Here is a 21,902-nt window from a genome sequence, read left to right on the forward strand (position 1 = left end):
CTACACATCCAGCTTCTGTTTAATATCTCTCTCATTTGCTCTTCATTTGTAATCTTTCACTGTCACTTCACTTGTACCTTTGTCAGTTTTCAAACTCAAATTTTCTTCAGTTCCACTGAAGAAATTTGAAATACCTTTCCTAAAACTTGTTGCTATAGCTTTCAGTTATTTTTTCGGATTAAGTCTTGACATAAACCAATGAAGAAGCAACTTGCAGCGCGGATTTCTTCACGTCCCTGTGGTGGGTTCCGAAAGCTTTTCACACCTATTGTTATTCTGCGAACAGGTGCGACCGCCCACCCCTGCGCCCCCTCCCCCACCCCACCCCGTAGACCTTGTGGTCAGAAAATCGGGTCGTTGCAAGCGTTAACCACTAGATGGCACGGGCGGGCCAACAGGGTGAGACGTTTGCTGGGCTCCAGATGAAACCCAGCAGGGTGGGCCGAGCAGTAACCCTCAGCTGGGGAGTACGGGTAGCTGCTTGGTGATTTTAAAGGTATACTACTTGGGGAAAAATAAAATTTCTTCTTTTCATGTAAGTATGACGTTTAGTGATTAACCTAGCCTCAGTTACAAGGCCTCGGTCTGGGCTTCCCTCAGCTCCCTCTATTTCCACTCTCCCCCTCAGCACACTGGCCCCAGCTTCTCCAACACCCAGGAAGGCTCTGTGCCCTTGTCCTTTCTGCCCAGGACATCCTCTTCCCCTCCCCAAAGGTCTGCACAGCCTTCTCCGGACCTCCTGACCAACCGCAAACACTCCCACACCTTCCTCTGCTCTACTGTCCCCCAAACACTTGTCACCTTCTTCTTCTAGCTTACTTATTGATTTTTTTGCCTGCTCCCGCCAGAACGTGAGCACCATGAAGATGGTGATTCTTCTGTTTTGCCTCACTCTTCGAGCACAAGGCACTTGGAAGTCTAGCAAATGACACGTGGGGGCCGGGAGACACACAAACTTTTCACCAAAAATTACTTTCCAAGGACCTATTTTCCATTAGCCCACGACTTAAGATGACAGAGAATGAGGATGACTCTGCAAAGAACCGAGGACTCTGTGTGTGTGTGTGTGTGTGTGTGTGTGTGTGTGTTAAACAGGCTGGCAGGAGGTAGTAATGTTCCCTTAGGAGCAGTAAGAAAGAGAGGTTAGCTATGACAGTTTTCCTAAAAATCAGCTAACATGGGCGTCCAGGGTACCAGGTGTTGACAAAAGTGGACCCTACAGGGCTGTGTCTGACTTGGTAAGCATCCACGGGACCCTGTTCTGACTCCCCCAGTTTGATCTGCAGACATCCTAATTGGTTAAGGAAGAAGCTGATTAAATAGCTGGCCTTTTCCCACCATAGCACTCAATTATTAATTCGCACTTAGCTAGTGACAATCAGTATGGTCTGCCTCAACCAGACCCCCTAAAAAAAAACTCAGTAATTTTTTAAACCCAGAAAGGTCAACAAACTTTGTTTTCCGCACTGTAAATTCGTGAAGCCCTGGATTCAGTGTGCTTCCCGCAGACAGAATCACAGAACACAGGACAAGAAAGGAGGGTGACAGGGGATCATAGATTAGAGGTGCAAATTGGTCCTGGATTTTCAGCTTTTTAGTGGTAATGTCAAATCCCACAGCTGCTCTAAATATTTCATCAAAGGTGATTTGGCATTCTTTGAAGATTATATCTTAAAAAAAATTAGTTCAGAAAATAAGTCAATTTATGCTCATACAAAGAGCAAAACAGCCTAGATATTAAAATAAAAATTTATCTTCTTCATCTTAGGGTTATGAAGTCCCCAGTGGTGGGGAACTTTCTGGGCTCTCCTCAGTGCCACTGTGGAGTTCATTCATTCTACAAACATCTCCTGAGCACCCATAATGTCCCCGTCACCTTAACTGTTGCACGCAAAACGAATGGAGAAGAACAGTCAGGGTCTCTCAGCCCCCCAGATGGTGACGGGGACAGTGAGTGGAGAAATCGTGACACAGGAGGAGGGCCACTGTGCTCCCAGAAGTGCTGCTCCAGGAGTGCGTCGGGGGGCGGCATGTCACGGAGGTCTCCAGGAGGGGTGTCCCCGTCGAGGAGCAAAGGAAAAGCAGGAGTTAGCCAATGAGGAAGGGAAAAGTGGGCCTCGGGGACCACGTGTGGGGAGACCCAGGGTGCGAGGAGAACCTGGTACACCCGAGAGATTGGGGACATCTCGGGATGGCCAGAGTGTACAGCGGGGGGTGGGAAGAGGGGGGTAAGTGTGTGTGGGGGGGAGGTGAAGAAAGCTGAGGAAAACCCAGAGTCTGAGTTTACGGGCAAGGGAAATGTATGATCATGTTTCGAATGCTATACCTGCAGTTGGGAGAGTGATGGAAGGAAAGTGAGACTGAAGGCAGGGAGGCCGGGACCATCTCAGTGGTGTAATTGGGGAGGGGAGTGGAGTCACAGGAAGTGAAGTGGGCAGTGGGGGGATTCACAATCTACTTAGCAGGTGGAATGGGCTCAGCTCCACGGCTGGATGCAAGAGGAGAGGAAGAGAGAAGTAAGAGACGAAGCTCAGGGTTCCAGGAGGAGTGTCTGCTGTCCATACCCTGCGTGACAGCACAAGAGCAAGAGAGGTCTTGGGAGAGAAGATGCTGAAAATACTTTTGAGTTTGAGACATCTGAGCACATCTCGGTATTATCAACAGGTTGGTTGGTGTATGGAACTAAAGCTCGGGAGAGAAACATAAGCTAGAGATAGAGATTTGTGTTAACTTTTTTTTCTGTTAAAGCTACCTATGTGTATTTTGTAAATTAGAAAATACATAATTATCTCAGGCCACTCTGTGCTCAAAATAAAAACATATTATTGTGCAGCAATATGAAGGGCTCTTGTTTTTTATGCCTTAGCAAAATGGAACAGCAACTCTGTTCATTGGCTGAAAGATCCCACTGTTTGCTATCACTGGCGCAAAGATATAAAAACCCGTTTGTAAGATACAACCGTACTTGAAGTCCTAAGTATGTAGTTAGCATGCTCCCTTAAAATAAGGTAGCAATTACCTAGTGATTAGCTGTTAATCTGTCTATTCAAACTGATTTTCTGTCTCTTAAAAATAGCAAAAATTATACAGGGCTTAAATCAATTTGATGTGGGAAATTAGTTTTCACCTCTTACGCTAGAATTTCAGAGTTAAAGAGAAATTGATTCTAAACTATAGAGCAAGCACGCAGGAAAAAAAAAAACAGAAAAACATGCACTACGCATAACCCCACATTTCAAATTTCACTTGGTGGCAATTCATTAATTCCTATGTTTTGGGAATTCCCGGTGATGGGGGCTGCGGAGGTAAATGAGATCGATGTGGTCTCTGTGCTCACACAGCTCAGAGCTCTCATTTCAGCTGGAGAACCTACTCATGTGAGACATTCATGGAGCTGTGAAGGTCTCAGGGAAAAGAAGGGTGTTGATCAAACGTGTTTCCTAACAGCATCCCTCACATACAAAATGGTTTTTTATCAGTCTCAGGTGGAAAGAACGAGTATGCAGAAATAGTTACACACCACCACGAGTGAGGCGGTCTTCTAAGTGCATTACATACTGTAATTCGTCTAATGCTCATCACAACCCTAGGAGGTGGATGCAAGTATTATACTCATCTTAAACCTGAAGAAGCCAAGGCAGAGAGGAATCACTGAGCGAGGGGGGGTGGACCTATATCAATCCAGCAGCTCCCTCAGTCCGTTCTCAGAGAATGTTACACCATATCAGCATCTGGGGTAGTGGTCAGTAAGGGAGTTATATATTTTGCAAAAATTTGTCTCTAAGTCTGGAAGTCAACAAAGCCTCAACTTAAATTCATCAGCACATGATGCCCAGTGCAGGTTGCCTGTTGGAGTACTTGGTCTAGACAGTGTTTTATAACACACGCCACCCCCAAATTCTGAATTATTATTTTTTTAATTCTATATTGCAACTTAGCAGACAAGGTCACTGTACTTCCAATCCGTTAACAAAGTTAATAATAATAAAAAAGATAGCTAACTTTAATTGTGAAGAATAACTCAACATAAAAGTAGCGTTTACTCTATTTACTAAGTTTTAGTGAGACACAGTTTTGTGTTGAGGCATGCTCGAGGTTTTTGCTGGAGAACTGTGTTTATTTGCCTTTTTACATTATCTTAGGTACTGTCGAGGATAACGGTGCTTCATCACGGTGCCTTTGCCAGGTCATGGCAACATTTGGAAGCACATGAGAGTAATGGGCAAGGCTCCTTTGGGCTGGAGGCCACTGGCCACAGCCTCCTGTGTGCCAGCTGCCCTGAGGCCTTTGGAACCCTATTTGGGCACACCTGTGACCAACTCCACCTGACAGGTGGCTACGAGAGAGACTGTCTTGGGGAGCTCTGACCTAAGGGAAAATGCTGGACTGAGATTTGGAGAAATTGAGTAACTTGCTATAGAAACTTACATATTTTTCTTACCTCCAACATCTCAATGATTTATTTCTAAAGAGGAAGGATCATGCCACAAACTGTAACTACAAAATAAAAATAGTATATGTGCTAAAAATGTCCATTCAAATTCTAATTAGTTAAACTAACAGCATTTTGAAAGAGTAAAAGAAGATTATAAGATGTAAGGCATTCCTATCATAGTCATTCTGCAACTTTTATTCACATGCTTTTATGCAATGATTTCATTAGTGCAGTTATAGCGTTTACGATAAGGAATAAAACATTCAAAAGAGCAAGTACCTAATGACCTCCTATAACTAGGTTAGTTATAGGTTCAACGAAGAGTAGGGGATTTGGAGGCTGAAAACAGATAACTCATCTGCAATGAGCTGGAAACTCTAGCTAAGAGATATAACAACAATATAGAATAAGGGAAGCACAAAGCAAGTTTACAGGGGTTCAAAGAAGAAAGAACACCCCAGTGACTGTGGGAGAAAGAAGAATGGTGAAGGGAGGAGCCAGCTTTTCATTTCAGCAGGTGCAGCTGGAGGGGGCCGCGACACCACCGGAGTCCAGGTGGATGACACTGCAAGCAGCAGAGTAAGGAGAGACTATGTGCCTCCATGCCAGGACCAGGGACGGGAGCAGTCTGATTGTTTTATACATATACATATGAATGAGTGCAGGTGATAACCTCGGACAGCCAATGAGCTGATGGATGGGGACACCAGAATGCCAGGGGTCCCAGTATGCACTGAGTTGCACAAGTAATGAGAAGCCATGGAAGTGTTTTGAGCAAGTGAGTCACCTGAGTAAGGCCGTGAATAGGGGAGGATAACAAGACGAACCCGTGTGAACGAGATTAGAAAAGGTGGTTGTTGCAATAATATGGGTAATGGGTAAAGAGAACCTGGACTGCCGTTTAATAATTCTAATTAGCTGTAGTGGTTTATCATTTCATCCTGAAACAATCCCCTGAGGCACGTACTATCATCCTCATTTTATGTATGAAGACACTGAGGCCCAAAGCCAGACCTGGCTTGACTATACTCCAGGCTCTTTATGCTGCTGGTAGGCGGTGAACAGGGGAAGAGACAGCAGGGCCACCGAGGACAGGCTTGATGGAGGTGGAATCCATCACCAGGAAACGGGTTGCTGAAGATGAGGAATCACTTCAGATGACAGGAAGGATTTGGTGTTGGAGAGAAAAGCTCTCCTGGTGACATAGAGTCGAATTTGACACCCCAGTTAGAAAGGCCTATCAAGCATTTGCAAGAGATGTGGCATGAAGATGCAGATTTGTGGGTGCTTCTCACACAGGTGCTAGTTAAAGAGAGAGATACAGCAACCAGAGAGCCAGGGGCAGGATCTCAGGGTCATTCCCATGTCAGGATACACAAGGAGAGGGAAATAAGTGGGGTGAGAAACATCAAGGACTGATATTCAGGTTTAGTGTCTTGGCAAACATTGAACCCAAAAAGGAGTTTTACCAACTGCATTAATTTTAATTTTGTTAATTTAAACATAATTAAGTGGTTCCCACAATATGTGTATTTTTACTATAAAAGTGTTGGATGAAAGGAAGAAATAAAAAATAGTAAAAAGTGCTGCTTTAATTTTCTATTTCAATTTGAGAATGAACAGTGTGTTGCCAAATATTTCTAAATTGGACAAGGTAGGGTAATACAAAATCACAACAAATTGCTTTTTAAGTTTCTGCCCTGGCAGAAGCTGTGAGAGTTTTCTCCAAGTCTCATCTGATGAGCAATCTGATAAGACAAATTATGATGATAATTATCTCCATGGCAACAGGTTTAAATAACACACATATAGTACTATCTGGTATACACATAGAGTGTTTTAGACCCCAGTGGTTCTTCTTTAATTCTGCCTATGAAATTTAGCTGATTTGTTGCAGAAATGTAGATGGGAGCAGGTAATAAAACCCATGGTTTTTGGGAGGATGGCTCTTCCTTAGATATTTATTAAGCAATCTCTCACACTTATGCAGTATCTTCAAGCTCTAATTTATTTCCCTCCTTTTTAGAATGTATCTGAGGTGACTTGGCAAGAACAAATAGCATACTTAAGATGAAAGAAGTCAATACCTAGTGCCACCTACTGTCAACACTGAACTCAGTGGTTTTAGTTGAACAACCGGTGTGACACGTGGGTGTGACACTATTTGCTGTGTCCAAAAATATTCAGTGAACGCACTTGCCATAATCCTTTGAAACTGAACAGGTAATCATATAATTCCTTATAGGGTATACACATAACATCTGATAGCGGAAAATAATAGAAATTTTAACGGAATAGGAGCTTTTAAAAGTATTATGAGTGATTAACCTTGTGGTTTGGAATGAAAAAGGTGAAACAGGTGCCAACTTGTATGTGAATATTTCACTACAGAGAAGTATGCTTTTTTGTTCTCTTTAGAAAAGAAATGTATATTTTACACTCATATATTTGGGTTTCTAATAATGGTTACAATTGGCCTTAAAATGTAGTGGTCCACACAGTTTAGAAACATGACATTAACTTGTTAAACTTGTCTCTAACAAAGACAAAATATTTGTATTAACAGTCATTAATTCACCACTCCTCCAACCAGGAACTGAGGAGAACTAAGTTAATGTGAGCTAAGACCTCATCCCTCCCTGACCACCCCCCCATACATGCCTGTGTGTACATATTTAGCAGCTAATAGCCCTGGAGGACAAGAGGCAGTGAAAATGTACTCCTGCTCAGGGAGAGAGAGAGTCGAGGGGGTGCGGGACTACAGATGCGTGTCCTGGCCGTGCACGGCTGTACAGCACACGTGCTCAAGTGATACCCAGGTTGTTTCTCCTGCTCTCCATGGAACAGGAATAACGGGGATTGGAGAGTTAGATGATGACTAACCCATCCTTCTACGTCCAAAACAACTAGTTAATAGCCCTATTTTCTTCAAATGACTGCTGTAAAGAGATCTTATTTTGATTGAAACATGAGTTGGCTAGGGAGACTTGAAATGGATTGTCTGTGTTTTCATTATGAACTGATTTCAGAAACAATCCCTCATTATTTATGAAGTATAAATAAAATAAAATTTTGCAGTCTTGTTCAGGAGATATCTTAACTTTCACCAGTGGAGCTGAGGCAGAGGATTGTTTCCCACTTCTCTGTTAATTTTATCATCTTGTTTTTATTCATTCATTTATTTTTACTGTAGGCCAGTGCACCCCAAAGGGTCATCTGCAGACCAGATCACGAAAGGGTAGCGTGCAGCGTCATCGACACCACTCGGGAGCTGGCCCATACGGGACCCAGTGAGCCAGAATCCCCAGGGATTGGGCTCAGGAGTCGGTGTTTTAACGAGGGCCCTGGGCGAGTCTTCCGTCTGCTAAAGTTTGAGAAGCACAGCTCTGGAAATGGGGAGAGGCACTCAAAGAAGATAAGAGTGCAAAGTAAGCAAGCTTTGTGATTCTTTGTTCCTACTAAAGCCAAGTTAAAAGAAAATTACCCTGAAACCAAGCGCAAGTCTCTCTGGGTCTCCCGAGAAGACGTGATCCTGTTGGAGAGCAACCTTACAGAGCTGAGAAACAGCCAGGCCCAGAGCGGCATTCTCCTAGGGGAGAGGCCTGTGGCCGCCGCACCACAGGGCACCAAACTCTAATACGAATGCAACGTTCCACTGCTGCAGACAAGCTTGGGGTGACCAACGTTACTGCTGGCCTCCTTCGGTTTGAAAACTTGGAGTGAAGCGTCACAATCAAAGCCGCATCTCCGCTCTAGGTTGCTCCTGCTTGCACATTGATGATATGGCTCTCTTGCTTAGGGTTTTCTCAGCATGTTCAACCTCCAGGCTTCACTCACCTTTTGCAGATAAAGCAATTGGCTCCAAGAAGGACATTTTATGTACAAATTAAGTTTAGCATCTACCTGCGAATGGTAGGTTCCAACTTAGCAGCTACTGACTAAAGAGTAACGGATCCCAGAACTGGAGCTGTAGGAACAGCAAGCCCCTCCCGGGGAACAGAGCAAGGAGCTCCCCAGGAAGCCTGCAAGGTAACAGACCAGTCCACCAGTACCATCTGCTTTCTGAATGCCATTAACCAGGGAAATATTGTGAAACAAACAGAAGAAACTAAAAATAGAATGTTTTCACATGTAGCAACATAACAAAATCAGAGGAGCTATTGCCTTTCTCCTATTTTAACCCTCAAAGCCCGAGGGTGTGCAATGATACTGAGATCAATGAGATCCTTATTTGGTGAGTTTGATCAACTTAAAAATTGGGCCATTTAATTGTCTCTCTTGTAGCTACTCTATACTTCAACTAGCAGTACTTTTTTTTTTAAGTATAATTTTTTCATCCCTCTAAATCTCTTTTCTTATGAAGACAGGAGCAATATCTTATTTTTGGTTAATGACATTCTTTTTAATACTTTTATTTTACCTATTTACCAGTAAAGAAATGTCCTAATCTTGATGGGAAAATATATTTTCTTTTATTTTCCGTTTTTAGTAGACATCATCACAGCTTTTGATTAAATCCAGATGATTAATCATTATTTTCATTAGTTATCCAGACAAAGATGTGCGAATATTATATTTCTCCTTCCTGACAACAGAGGTTTTCTTGGCAACCTTGATTAATTTGTTTTGCATCCAAGTTAAGCGAAGCATAAAAATAAATACTAGTTGTTCCCAGCAATCTGAAGAAAAATCAAGAATGAACAGTACTAAAAATAATACTAGAAATAAGCATATTGTTTTAAAAGAAACATTTGTTGAGGCTTTCTAATTGACAAAAAGAGGAAAAATGCCTTAGTAACTATTAAGATAATTTGAAAGTTTTCTCAATTTATATTGTCAATGAGTAAATTTGGAGCAATACAATGGCTGAAATCAGGAACGCTGTGCTCCTGATCACAGAAGCATATACTGACCACAGAGAGGCAACTGGGCAGAGTGGCAAGGCCAATACATAAGCCAGGTGCTCTATGGAAAACTGAGCGAGTTATAAATCCTGCTCTCTTGATAAAATAATTTGGGGTTGATACGACTGCACATTTTGAAAAATTAAAGGATGAATATGAAAGCAATCCTCCTTTATTTTGATACTCTAGAGTATCAAAGGCATATTTGAAATCAATAGTCATATACAATTTTTGATGGATAGTGCAATTTATATAAAGGTACCAGATTAAGATGTATTCAAAAGCTTGGTACATATATTTATTATTCTACACCTGCATAAGCGCAAATTTGCAAATTAGCTGATTCAAAAATTCATTTTAATTTGAAACTGTTATTTATCTACTTGGAAGTGATTTGTGGTTCTTTTCAAATTATATTATTGAAAAGAGTAAAATGAAAATATTAAGGTTAATGCTAAAAATGTATATAGTATAATATAAAAAGTTGTTAGAGATTTATGTGATAATTTTCAACCTGCGTTAAATCATGAAAGCCGGCAAACAACCCAGCAAATAAGGTATAATATCTTCCTTGTAAACAGATATGTAAAATGTTTTCCAAACAGCAGGTGGCAACCTTTGTAAATCTGATTGCAGCGGCACCATCTTACCTCTACAGACGCAGATGAAAGACAGTTCTAAAAGACCAGGTAAGAATCTTGGTATGCTCACACTGGTTTAGATAACTTCAAACATTAAAAGGGTCTTATTTAATCATGCCCACTGTTCTAATGAAACTTCTCCCTGGGCAAAATAACTGTTTTTGTTTAATGCGTCTTAATTCTTAGGCAGCACCGGAGGAATCTCTTAGTGCCAATCTGTATAGGCATCCTTCTCAACAAAATCCAGCACGCTGGTTCCCTCTTATCATTCTGAATTCATATGGCCTTAAGAATTAACAAAACTAATTTTAGACCTTTTTTAAGCTCTGAAAAAAACCTGCTGACATACTGTTACTCTGAGAGTCCAGTTTCTGTTGGTATTCTTAGTGCTGAACTGTGAAGCCTTCGGAATTCTAACTAAGGAGAAATACCAAGTTTTGACCCCTGATATCTCTTAGAATGCCTTGCTTTTTCTAAATTGAAGTAGTCATGTTAGATAGAGACAGAAATCCACAGCTTTCTGAACCAAAAAGGAACCTCAAAAGGCTGCATCCCCAGACGCGCTGGGAACCAGACGCCAGAGGGACGGCGCGCTTGCCCACGAGGAGTTGCCAGCAGCGACAGGACTCTGACTGGGTCCTCAAATTCTCCAAGTTCAGCACTTCCCTCTACACCCAGCTGTGGAATTTTGAAATTCCACCCGATCACCTTTTCTAGCACGTTTATAACAATTTTGCCTACGATATCATTCTGAAATCCTAATTTTCACTTATTTATTGAGTCCTCGGTATGTCAGTAATATTTTATGGAATGTACATACCATTAGGAAGGAGTCTTTCTTCTAAATGATCTTTTAAAATATAAGATCAATAATCTGGACAATTTCCGACCTTTCATTTTTTTTATGCTCATATGTAAAATCCCTTAAGGCAGCAGCACTTCCATTCTTTCACTACTAATTAAGACCTTATGCTTTCATTTTAAAATGTGTTCCTCATCAGGAATTTCCTTGACAGTGGAAATGGGGCAAGGACAAGTGGACGGGGTTGTGTGAGGTCCTGCCTCAAGGTGGATTAACAGCAGAATTTACAAGTGTCTGAATTTCCACATCCCCTCTTTATTTTCTCACTTAGCCATCTAACACTTATGCCTTTGTATTTCTACTAAAATAATCTAAGGCAACTTGCTTTGGGTTCTTAGTAAACAAATATTTCATGTAAATAGTGTCCCTCTCTAATTTAAACTATATGGAGCCTTGTTGGTGTTCAGTATGGCTACCTTTGTGTTATCACTTTTTTCAATGTCATTTTGCAACAAATAATTTAAAAACCTACAGAAGAAATAGTCTGACACACAAATGAGGCAGCCCTCTGCACTATAGAAACAAACTGCCACTTTCCTTTCAATTGAGGAAACATCGCACTTCACCAACGACAATAATTTGGATCCTCATTTTTGGGGGAATAAACTTTTTCTGTCAGGCTCATCTCAGGTCATTCTCACCAGGACAGCGCTGCTCACTGCACTTCCTCACTTCCTCGCCTGAGCCGTCACACTGCTGGCCGGTCACCGCCGCTCCCTGACACGTCCTCATGCGCCTCTCCCAGCCGCCGTCGCAGGACTTGGAACAGCCACTCCAATGAGCCCACGGATTCCACTGACCATTGGCTGAAAGAAAAGTGTCATGGTCAATGGCAGCGGTCTACTGCACACTGCGTTAGGGATTTTAGAATCTGAGGACCGTTACTGTCTGTTCAATTTTTATCAATCTACCATCACGAATAAACCTTATTCAAATATTTGACTTGCTGGTCAAGTATACGGCATTGTGATTAACAGAAGTTTATATAAGTTTGTCAGAATCTTCAGATGGACATTGAACCTTACATGTAAAAAGTACAAGTTCAAGGCTAAAGTTCATCAATGTAATGGGTATTTAACCTAAGAGTCTCCTGAATTTTGCTGCTTTGTTAATGTGACATACAGTAGAAAGGATGCTGGTACGTTGGCTTTCTTTGTTAGAAACATATAATTATCTGATTCATCCACGACCATCTGGCATAGTTGTGTCACATTTTATAAAGGGCAGCACCCTTTCAGTGTGGGCATCAGCCCTCACCTGTACTGTACACTCACCTGTGCACTCCGGGTTGGAGCACTCTCTGCTCTCCGCCCATGGCCCCCTGCACTCGGAGCCCCCATGCGCAGCTGCCGTGCACTGCCGGCTTCTCTGCTGGGTCCCATTCGAGCAGGTCACTGAGCACTGGCTCCAGGAACTCCACTCCTGCCACTGCCCATCGACTGCCAAGAGAGAGAGACGTGTAAGGAGATCTTTCAGGGGACAAGGCTGTACAGAAAGTGCAAGGTAACAGTAACCTTGAGGACGAGTCCCAACCAAGGGGCTCTGAATGAACGCCATGGGGGTCACATTGGCATTAGATTTTATTATTATGCCCAAACTACCATTACCTTATTTTCTCACTTCTATTTCCTTTTATGTCTCCAGTTTCTCTTTTGATTCATTAATTTCTTCAAAAATATTTATTGATCACTCAAAAAAGCAAGACCTAGGGCTAGGAGAGGGGTGCAGGGAGCAGTGGACAAAATAAATATTGACCAATAACTCACAGAGCTCCTATTTAAAGAAGGAACCTCTAGAATGAGTTAAACACTTAATTACATGCTAAATAAATTAACTATACAGCGTTGCTGCCAAGGGTCATTTCAAGACATTATGAGATAAGAGTCGCAGGGCCTGGGGAGTCTTCCTTGACAAAGTGAGGTTTCAGGCAAGCCTGGAGGGAAAATGAGGAAATCCTTGGGTAAGGGTATGGTCCGTGAAGTACACAGAGGTCCTTGGCAGAAGAAACATGGGCACTTCCAGGAAATGAATGGAGGCCATTGTGAAGGAAATCCAGAGAGCCAGGAAAGAGCTGTACCGGAGGAGGTTGGTAAAAAGACAGGGGCCAGATTTTGCAGGCTTTTGTCAACTCTGTTAAGGATTTTGGCTATTATTCTCAGGTCATTAAGAAGCCATTGAAAGATTTAAATGGGCTTCTAAGATCAGATCTAGTGCAGGGTAGAGAAAGAATTATGGAAGAGTGTGGGAGGGTCTGAGCTAGGATGGTGAGGCAGTGCTGACGGAGTGTCCTGGAAAGATTAGAGAGCACCTAGGGAGGGATGGGTGAGAGGATCTCCTGAAGAAAGTCCAGAGAGGATCAAGATGACTCCCAGGTGTCTGGGGACTGGGATTTAATGTAGACTGTTGAACTCTGGGAGACTCAAATTGAGATTCATTTATTTATTCATTCATTCAAATGATTTTTGAGAATCTATTAGTTATCAGACACTATGAGATAGATGTTATGAGAGATAGAGAAATAAAAGAATATGAATCCCAACACCAAAAACTTATAACTTAGTAGAAGAATTACATTATGCACGCAAATAAGTAAATAAAAGGTTAAAAGCGGTAAAATCTTGGCATAGCACATGAAGGCTTTCAGAGAACAGATCTCATCTCATCTACTTGGGGGTAATTCTGTTAGACTAGTTGGGTGAGATGTGGGTAATGCAGACCAAGGAGGCAGCAGTCACAAAGGCATAATCCTACAGGCCACAGAATGCACAGAAATAGTTATCTAATTTAAAATGCATGAACTAGCATGTGAGTGTTATAAACGCACTAGGATATGCCTGTCTCCTTGTTCCGATATCATTCCCTGGTTCCTAGTCAATTTCATTACAGTGAAAGAAAATTCACCAGAAATCCAAAGTTCCCACATTAGCTAATGTTTCTGTGAAAACCCATCCAAACAAATGAGGAACCCGGCAGAATATGAGTGAGTACTTTCAACCTAATTTCAAACCTTGCAGGTAGCTATTAAAAAGAAGGTTGTTTAATAGGTATCTAGCTGTACTTAATAAACCCTTTGTGAGATTAAAAATCACAAAATGCCAATTTAATCATCCTATTCATGTAATTTTAGCATCTCACTTTATTAAAAGTACCTGATACAATCTTATTGGCTATGTAGTCCATTTGCCAGACAAAAAAGAAAAGTCTAGTGAATCAATAGGACATTATAAATGATCCATTTCCTCTCTATTTTGGCTTTAAAGCTGAGCGCGTTTTTCATTTCAGAATTTTGCTTTTCAAAGATAACACTTATTGAGCTTGAGTTATGAACTCTCAGTATCCTAAGCCTTCTGAGAAAGGTTTAAAAGAATAAGATTCATGCCAGCACCTTACCATCTATTTGACAAAAGAATATTTGGGTATTCAAATTATTGAGAACATTCAGAAAGCAACACATAAACAAAGATGAATTAGGTGCTGCCGACCTAATTCAGGGCTGAATGACTAGAACAAAGTAATATGTGATGTCCTTGAGAATTGTGGTTTGAGGTAAATTTTTAGTATTTTTTTTTTTTAGAATGTGATAGTTACACACTCACTAGCAAAGGAGAGACGATAAGTCTTTCCAGCTAAGAAGATGTGGAGTCAGGAATGAGCAAGTCAAATGTGGAAATCAGAGAGAGGAGTTTGGTGGGGGCTGTATTATCCATGAGGAATGAGAGAAGACCTTGCCAAAAAGAGATTAGGAAGAATGAGATTTGTGAAGTGTTTTGCTCTTTAGGCTTTTCCTGAGAGAAGACTTTGCATCACCATTAGTAAAAAAAAGAAATGTTAAACATTTTAAATTCACACATTCTTAATATTAGTTGTTCCGTTATTTCTGCCAATGTACACATTTTTTGTTTCGGCTGAAGTTCAAGAATGAGTTAATATTAGACATTTAAGGGACCATTGAGGTTCAACACTGCCATTAACATCAACAAAACACGTATTTCAGATAGGAACTGTTTTGTTTATAAAGCCAGTTAGAGAAAAGAAATAACAAGGAAATTGAAGATGTATCAAATGGACGTTTTTGATGTTTTGTTTTACACTGAGAACTAGAAGTTCCTTTTATTGAACATTAACTCAACCATTAAGAAAGAATTGACTTGACAAAGTAACTGATTGGATGTTAAAAAGAAAAGAAGAAAAACCCAATATTCCTTTCATGTGTGAAGTCAGAGTTACTGGGAAAACAGAAAATTGAGAAGTTAGAAAGAGAGGGATATGTGAATTTAATTGAAAAGATTATATAACAGACATTACGCTTACATGAAAGAATTTCTTTTAGTGCCAAATGTGGTAGATATTGTTTTTGTTTTAGGTTTTTTTTCAGTTTGATATCCTGGAATTGAAAAAGAAATCATTAATTGTGTTCTTCTCAGGTACCTCAGCCCCGAGACCTTTCAGGAAATGGTGTTGTCTTTTTCCTGAATGGGAAAAACAGAGGACTGGGAGGTTTTTGAGAGGTGGAAATTAGGAGTCCTGTTTCGGACATTTAAGCATTTCTAAGTAGGATATGTGCATTATATTTCAGGGATAAATGTTGAGATATTTAAAAACAAAAATTATTTATCATATGATCTATCATACATTTCTTCCTTATAACTGGTCATCTAGGTACCACAAGAAGTGGAGAGACGGCTTTGTTCTTTTTTTCGGATGCTTGACTGGGAATCCAAAGTGGTGATGAAGCTCTTCCTTCAGCCCTGCGTTCAGGTTTGCTTTTTGCAGCTCAACTCAACTTTGGTTGAGTATTGAGGCAACAGAGACAATCCTCACCTCTCTTCACCCTTGTCCACCCCTGCGTACAGCTGTCATTGTAGGAGATACCCCCTAGGGTCACTGCAAACCCACAAATTTGAAAACATCTCAAAGCTTTCTTTCTAAAACTGTGCTCCTATTGAAAACTGATTAACATCTTGTCATTCTGTCAGAAAAGTGTTCCTCAATAATTTGGGAATATGTAAACACTTCAAAACTCCTCTTGGAGTCTCATAATGCACTCATACGTAAAGATTTACAGAGAATCTACCCTGTGACTAGTCTCGTTCTACTGGACTCTGGGAAAACTGTGGTGACAAAGACGGACCAAGCTCTGCTCTCGTGGAAAGTATAGCTTGAGGGACTGTGGTGGAGACAGATGAATAAACAAGAGAGTTTCAGCTACAAGTGTTATGAAGACAACGTGCTCAAAGAGAGCAGTGTGACGGGGGTGCTCAGCCACACCTCTCAGAAGAGACCACATTAGAGCTGAGTCCTGAGTCATAGAAGGAGCCAGAAATGGGGAGATCTGTGGAAAGCTCTACCCAAGTCAGAAGTCTTGAGATCAAGAAAGTTTTGTGTATTTGAGGACAGAGAAAGGGCTGGGCTGTGGGGAAGTGGTAGGAGATGGGTTCAGATGGTGTGCAGAGGCCAGATCCTGTAGGGCTCCGTAGGCCCTGTGACCAAGTAAGAAGAGAAGCCATGAGAGGACTGTTAAGTAGGGAAGTGATGTGATATAATTTACCTTTTAACACTTAATTTCGCAGTTGTGCGTAGAATGGATTGTACGGGGGCAAGAATGGGTTTGGGGAAACGTTAGGGGACTCCTCTGCAGCCCAGACAGAGGGGATAGTGGCTTGGATTATGGTGGCATCAGGGAGATAAAAAGAAGTGGATGAATTTGTGATATTTTCTGGATGTAGAACTGATAAGTTAGTGGTGGGATAGGAAAAATAGAGAATCAAGGTTGACTTTTAAGTATTTGGCTTACTGAAACAGGTATATGGTGGAGCCTTTTATTAAACCGGGTAAGACTAGGGTTCAGACAGGTTGGGGGTATATAGCCCTGAAATCAAAATGCCTATTTTGAACATGTTAAATTTGTGATGCCATTATGGACGTAATGCAAGGAGTCCTGCATTAAACACACTTTATTTAAAATTGTGCCTCTCAAATTTACTTGAAATGTAATCATCCCTCCCCTCTTCTTTTTCTCCTTTCACGGAACACCATGTGGTAAACATTGCATTACAGTTCATAATTTCTTCTATAACATGCAGCCAGGTTAAGAATCAACACTTTCTTAGGCTTTTTAAATTTCTCTTCATTTCCATCATAAGCATTTACCGTTGGATTTTTTTAGTGTTATTTTTCAATTTACAAACTCCAGATGCCGATTACTTTCTAAGCCATCCTACAAAGGTGACTAAGAATAGAGAAGAGTAAGGCTGTGTTTTAAGGCTGGCAGAATGCTGAGTGACCAACCTGTCTTATCATCATATAATGTGCTTTCTTATACAGCAATGTCAGACTGGGGACAGGTCAAGTTTCGCTACAGCAATGTGACACATTACCAGACTTTCTGGACCCAGAAGAATTAAAATTGCAAAGGCTCAATTGCTCGATTCCTGGAGTTGACTTTGTTATATGGACTTGCTCTTTCCACACACACAGAGTAGCAATTGTGTTCACCTCGAAAAACAACCAGTCTCCCAGGTACAGAGGCCAAATCAAATTCTACAATACATTTTAATGAAAATATTGTGTTTTAGTCTATTTTCACATCTTGACCAATAACTGGCGACAATACAGAATAGACTGGATAACAGTAACCACAAGTTAGATTATGTAGGCATCCATAAAGTCATGAATATTTTGGATAATAAAATTATCATTTCAGCAACTGTCCTGGGCTGATTATTGCTGACTGATTAAGCTATCCATAGAGAGGAGTTGGGAGAAGAATTCTGGCCCCTGGCTTTGAGGCTATCTGATTTAGTGACGGCAAAGTTGGAGAGTTCAGATTTTCATTGAGTTGGGAGTTATACAGGGAACTGGAAAGACCTCTTGGGGATACAAGACTGACAGGTAAAAGAGTCAACCCCTTGCTTTGGGTATATGCTGAAGAGCATAAACCTATGTTTCCCATTTGTCATTTTAAAATAAATTACAAAAGAAGAAGCATCAAAATGAAATACCATTTAAAAAATTAGAACTAAAAATAGAAGCTAGTTATTATGGTAAGGCTAAGAAGAATTTTAAAAAGTTGCTAAGTTAAGACAAGGTTTAAATGAAAAAAACATATTAAATAGTAAAAGAAAGCAAGCCAGGATTAATAAAGACACAATTAATTTTTTAAAAATCTCATAAGCTAACCACTGAAAGATGACCAGAATAATGCTAAAAATCAGAAATGACATAAAATGAATACATTGCCATACAATAGACTAGAATGTTAAGAAGATAAGATAAAATGCTAATTAATTAAAGAACAGGTTAATGAGGCAGCATTTGAGTTTCAAATTATAACATCCTTGTGCAGAGACAAACAGGGACCTTTGAACCAAGGTCGGGCAAATGTTTAGCATCTTCCCACTCACTGTCCTCACCTGGAGGGCTCCCTGCAGAGGGACTGAAGGCAGTTCACCCTCTCATAGATGCTGAGGAATCAGAATTTTAGGCCCACAGGAGACTGAAGCCTCTTGCTCTAAATAACAGAGATTTTAGGTCCAGCTGTGTTCCTGAGGACCCACCCTTGGGTGATTCTTTCCTCCTTCTTAGGGTTTGTAAGAGTCTGCAAATAGATGTGGAAACTACAACCAGACAGGATCTCTCTGGGAGGTTCTGGGTTCACAGGAATGCATTTCTCAAATGCAGGACCAACCAGTGTGACACAGCTCAGTCCCACAGACTGACACGAGCCCTTAGGAACGTACCTCCTAGTTCAAACCTGGCAGAAGAATCCCTCTGAGTCTCTGATTAAGGTGGTCCATAAGAAACAGAGCTCAAAGACTATCATAATATCCTGAGTTTATTTCACCTATTTCTTCCAAAATCCCTTACTTTTAAAGCAATATTCTCATATAAATCATGATAAATATCCTCCACTTTATATTGTTTTATACTTTTCAAGATTCTCCCACCTAATTTTAATCATATAACAATCCTATGATACAGAAGGGTAATGAATACTGGCTCCATTTCATAAATGAGAAAACTGAGGCTAGAGAAGATGAATGAGTTGCCTAAATAAACATTTATAATTAAGTATTGAGACTGAAACTTAATCCACATCCTGTGAATTCCAGACCACTCTGTCTCCTCCTGAATCATATAATTAAATTCATTTACTGTACATATTTTAGTACATAAATGAAGATGTATTTGTCAATTGTTCTTTCATTTATTTCAGTCTTCAATCTGTCACTCAGTTGTTATTTATCCTCACCTTCTATACTATTTGTACTTTACTACATAAATTCTATCAAAAAGAGAATTGTCAGACTGAAACAAAGAGAACCCAACTTGAGTCATTAGCTCCTCTGGTCTTCAACTACTGACGGAGGGAAAAAATTATCACTATAAAGTAAAAGATTATAAAGCTTGGAGCTTTGAACTAAGAACTTAAGCTTTTCTTTTCCCTAAAGAATTTAATTTTGGAAAAGACCGTATCAATTTTATTTTGGGATATACATCTACATAATTTTAAGGGAGGGCCCACCTAGAAAATGTAAACATTCCATGATGTCTGGCACCTTACTCCATTTGAATATTAATAAAAATTAAAACCATTAAAAACAGAAGCATCTAAAGTGATCAAATCACCCTAGAGGAGGAGTCACCATCAAGGTGACATCCAGGAACTGGTCTGACACTTACAGCTAGCCCTCAGTGCTGTTGGCAGCTTGCTTGGTGCTCATAGCTAGGCTCTCTTATCTCCTGTTGGACCTAAAACCATCACAGAGAACATTAACATCAGACAAGGTCACTCTGAGACTGTGATAAAGTGAGATAAAACAACGCCACTTCATACACAAAAACAAGGTCACAGTGGAACCCACAATGTTCCAAACATTCTCTCTCTCAGCTAATATGAGTGACAACCTCTTCTTCCCAGTTACAGCCAGTCTTCCCTCCTCCTAGATAATTTATTAAGATACCCAGTCATAGAATTTCTCCCTTCCTTATAGTGTCAAATCTGGAGAAAAGCCCCACTTCCTTAAACCCTCCTTGATCACCAACACAAGCCCAAATCCTTAGTAAGTCTTTCTAACGCCCTGTTACTGAGATGCCCCACAGTTCCCTACATTGATTTTCCTTCTCCATTCAACTACAGGCGTCATCCTGATGGACTCTGACAGAAGGGCATTGACATAATATCACTAATCTTATACATCGTTTGCTATTTGCCAAGTTCTCTCCCTTATAGCATCTCACATGGGCCTCTCACAGTCCTGTGTAATGGGTATTACCATGGTTCCTGTTTTACAGATGAAGAAACTAAGGATCAGAGGAACAACACAGATATTAAACAATGATATCTAAATTTAAACATATGTGTTCTCTTGAGAAAGTCCAAGATCCTTCCACTATACCACATCAGCATATTATTAAATAGACCCAGAAAAAGTCCTATAAAAATTCTTCTATGGGTACCAGAAATTTGGATGTGTGCATGTCAAGGAGATTCATTCAATAGTAATTTATCGGATGGTACCAGGTACAAAGTCGCATGGAGAGATAAACAGAAAATGGAAGAGAATTTCCTTGTCCTCAAATACATCAATTAATACTACTATGAACTTGATACTCATTGAGTGACTGCAATGAAAATTCAGAGAAAATAGAAAACATAGGTTGGACTGCCAGCAGTTGTAAGTTTGGTGAGAAAAGAGAAACAGATTACAAGGACCATTGACCATACACATACATACACGTGCCCTTCCCTAATATCACACTAAATTATTAGTATAGATGATAAAAGGAGGACAATGGGGTCACTTATGTTTATGAGTCAATGAATGAATCAGAGTGAATTCCCTTTGTTGCTCTATACCTCCAGCCCACCTGCCCCCACCAGTCCCAGTCCCTGTTCTCAGACATGGTACACAAATCAGTAACTAACAACTCAAACCAGGAGATACCACATCAACGCTTTCCTTTCTTTCTTCTCTCCTTATATGGATCCCAGGCAGATGGTTTACCCTCACCTCAAAAGAAGAGGGAGGAATTGGACGTTGACTAAGGAAAGTACCTGGTAAAAAGAGGATGCTATCTACTTAGAAGATGATATCAAAATTTACATAAGGAAAACATATTTCATTATTTGATGTGACGAATACACATCATCCCTACATTGTATCCACTTCATTATAGTGGTTACATGTGTTTCTTAAAAGCAGGATGCTGGAATGCTGGAATGCTGGAAAAGCAGGATGCTGGAATGACGCGATGTCACACTCAGATGTCACTGCCCATTCCTGCAACCCACATGGTCAAATCTCACAAAAGTGGTGAGTAGAGATGCAACTCGTTGTTTCAAATGTTTCTTCTATCCTCTTCTGGTCCTCACTTCACGATCAGTCTAACAAGGAGAACCAAGTGTAGGTCTTGGCCCACTTTCTTCATCACTGATGCACTTCCTACCACAGCTCTACCCCTTAAGATGATGTCTTAGGGATCTCAGGTAGGATGGCTACAAGAAATGTAGGTTGACCACTGAGTTCTCAAATTACCACCTTTCACTGAGGTAGAGTATTTATATTTGCTTTTCAGAACTACATTCGACTTTTGACATGCTTATGTCTGAATCCTTTGAAGAGATGGCAAATTTCTTGAGATCAGGGAGTGTTTATTCTCAGCAGTGTCTTACATCTTGTCAATACTTGATGATGCTTTTATATTTAGTGAAGGCGCCTGAGTTTAGCTATAAGACAAGTAGTTCTAAGGAGAATTCCAAATGTTTGCACCAAATAAATCTTACACATTTTAAAAGCAAAATGCCAAAATTTTGGCAGAGTATAAAAACTTTTTAAAACATCATAGCTATTAAAATTCCCTTTCAGATAGTAAGGAAATTGGGATACAATATGGTAAGAATGTTACATTTCTTATGATGCAACTAAATTCCAGAACGGAAATAACAAGAGTCAGAAATGACACACGATAAATTTATTAAGTACTCAAGATGGACACATAATGCTCACTTATGAGAGAATATGAGCTAGGCCAGATTTACAAATAATATAAACATAACT

General features: G+C 40.4%; 1 protein-coding gene across 1 annotated transcript in view; it reads right to left on the bottom strand.

The window, feature by feature from the left end:
• ADGRB3 (adhesion G protein-coupled receptor B3) overlaps nt 1-21,902 on the bottom strand; it is a 661,473-nt gene that overhangs the window by 356,147 nt on the left and 283,424 nt on the right. The window contains exons 7-8 of the mRNA XM_058554075.1: nt 12,117-12,281; nt 11,484-11,648 (exon numbers count right to left, since the gene is read on the bottom strand). Coding sequence (XP_058410058.1) covers nt 11,484-11,648; nt 12,117-12,281 — 330 coding nt within the window. The remainder of the gene's footprint in view (nt 1-11,483; nt 11,649-12,116; nt 12,282-21,902) is intronic.

Source organism: Diceros bicornis, chromosome 14 (genome assembly GCF_020826845.1).
Source record: "Diceros bicornis minor isolate mBicDic1 chromosome 14, mDicBic1.mat.cur, whole genome shotgun sequence".
In the NCBI taxonomy this organism is placed as follows: domain Eukaryota; kingdom Metazoa; phylum Chordata; class Mammalia; order Perissodactyla; family Rhinocerotidae; genus Diceros; species Diceros bicornis.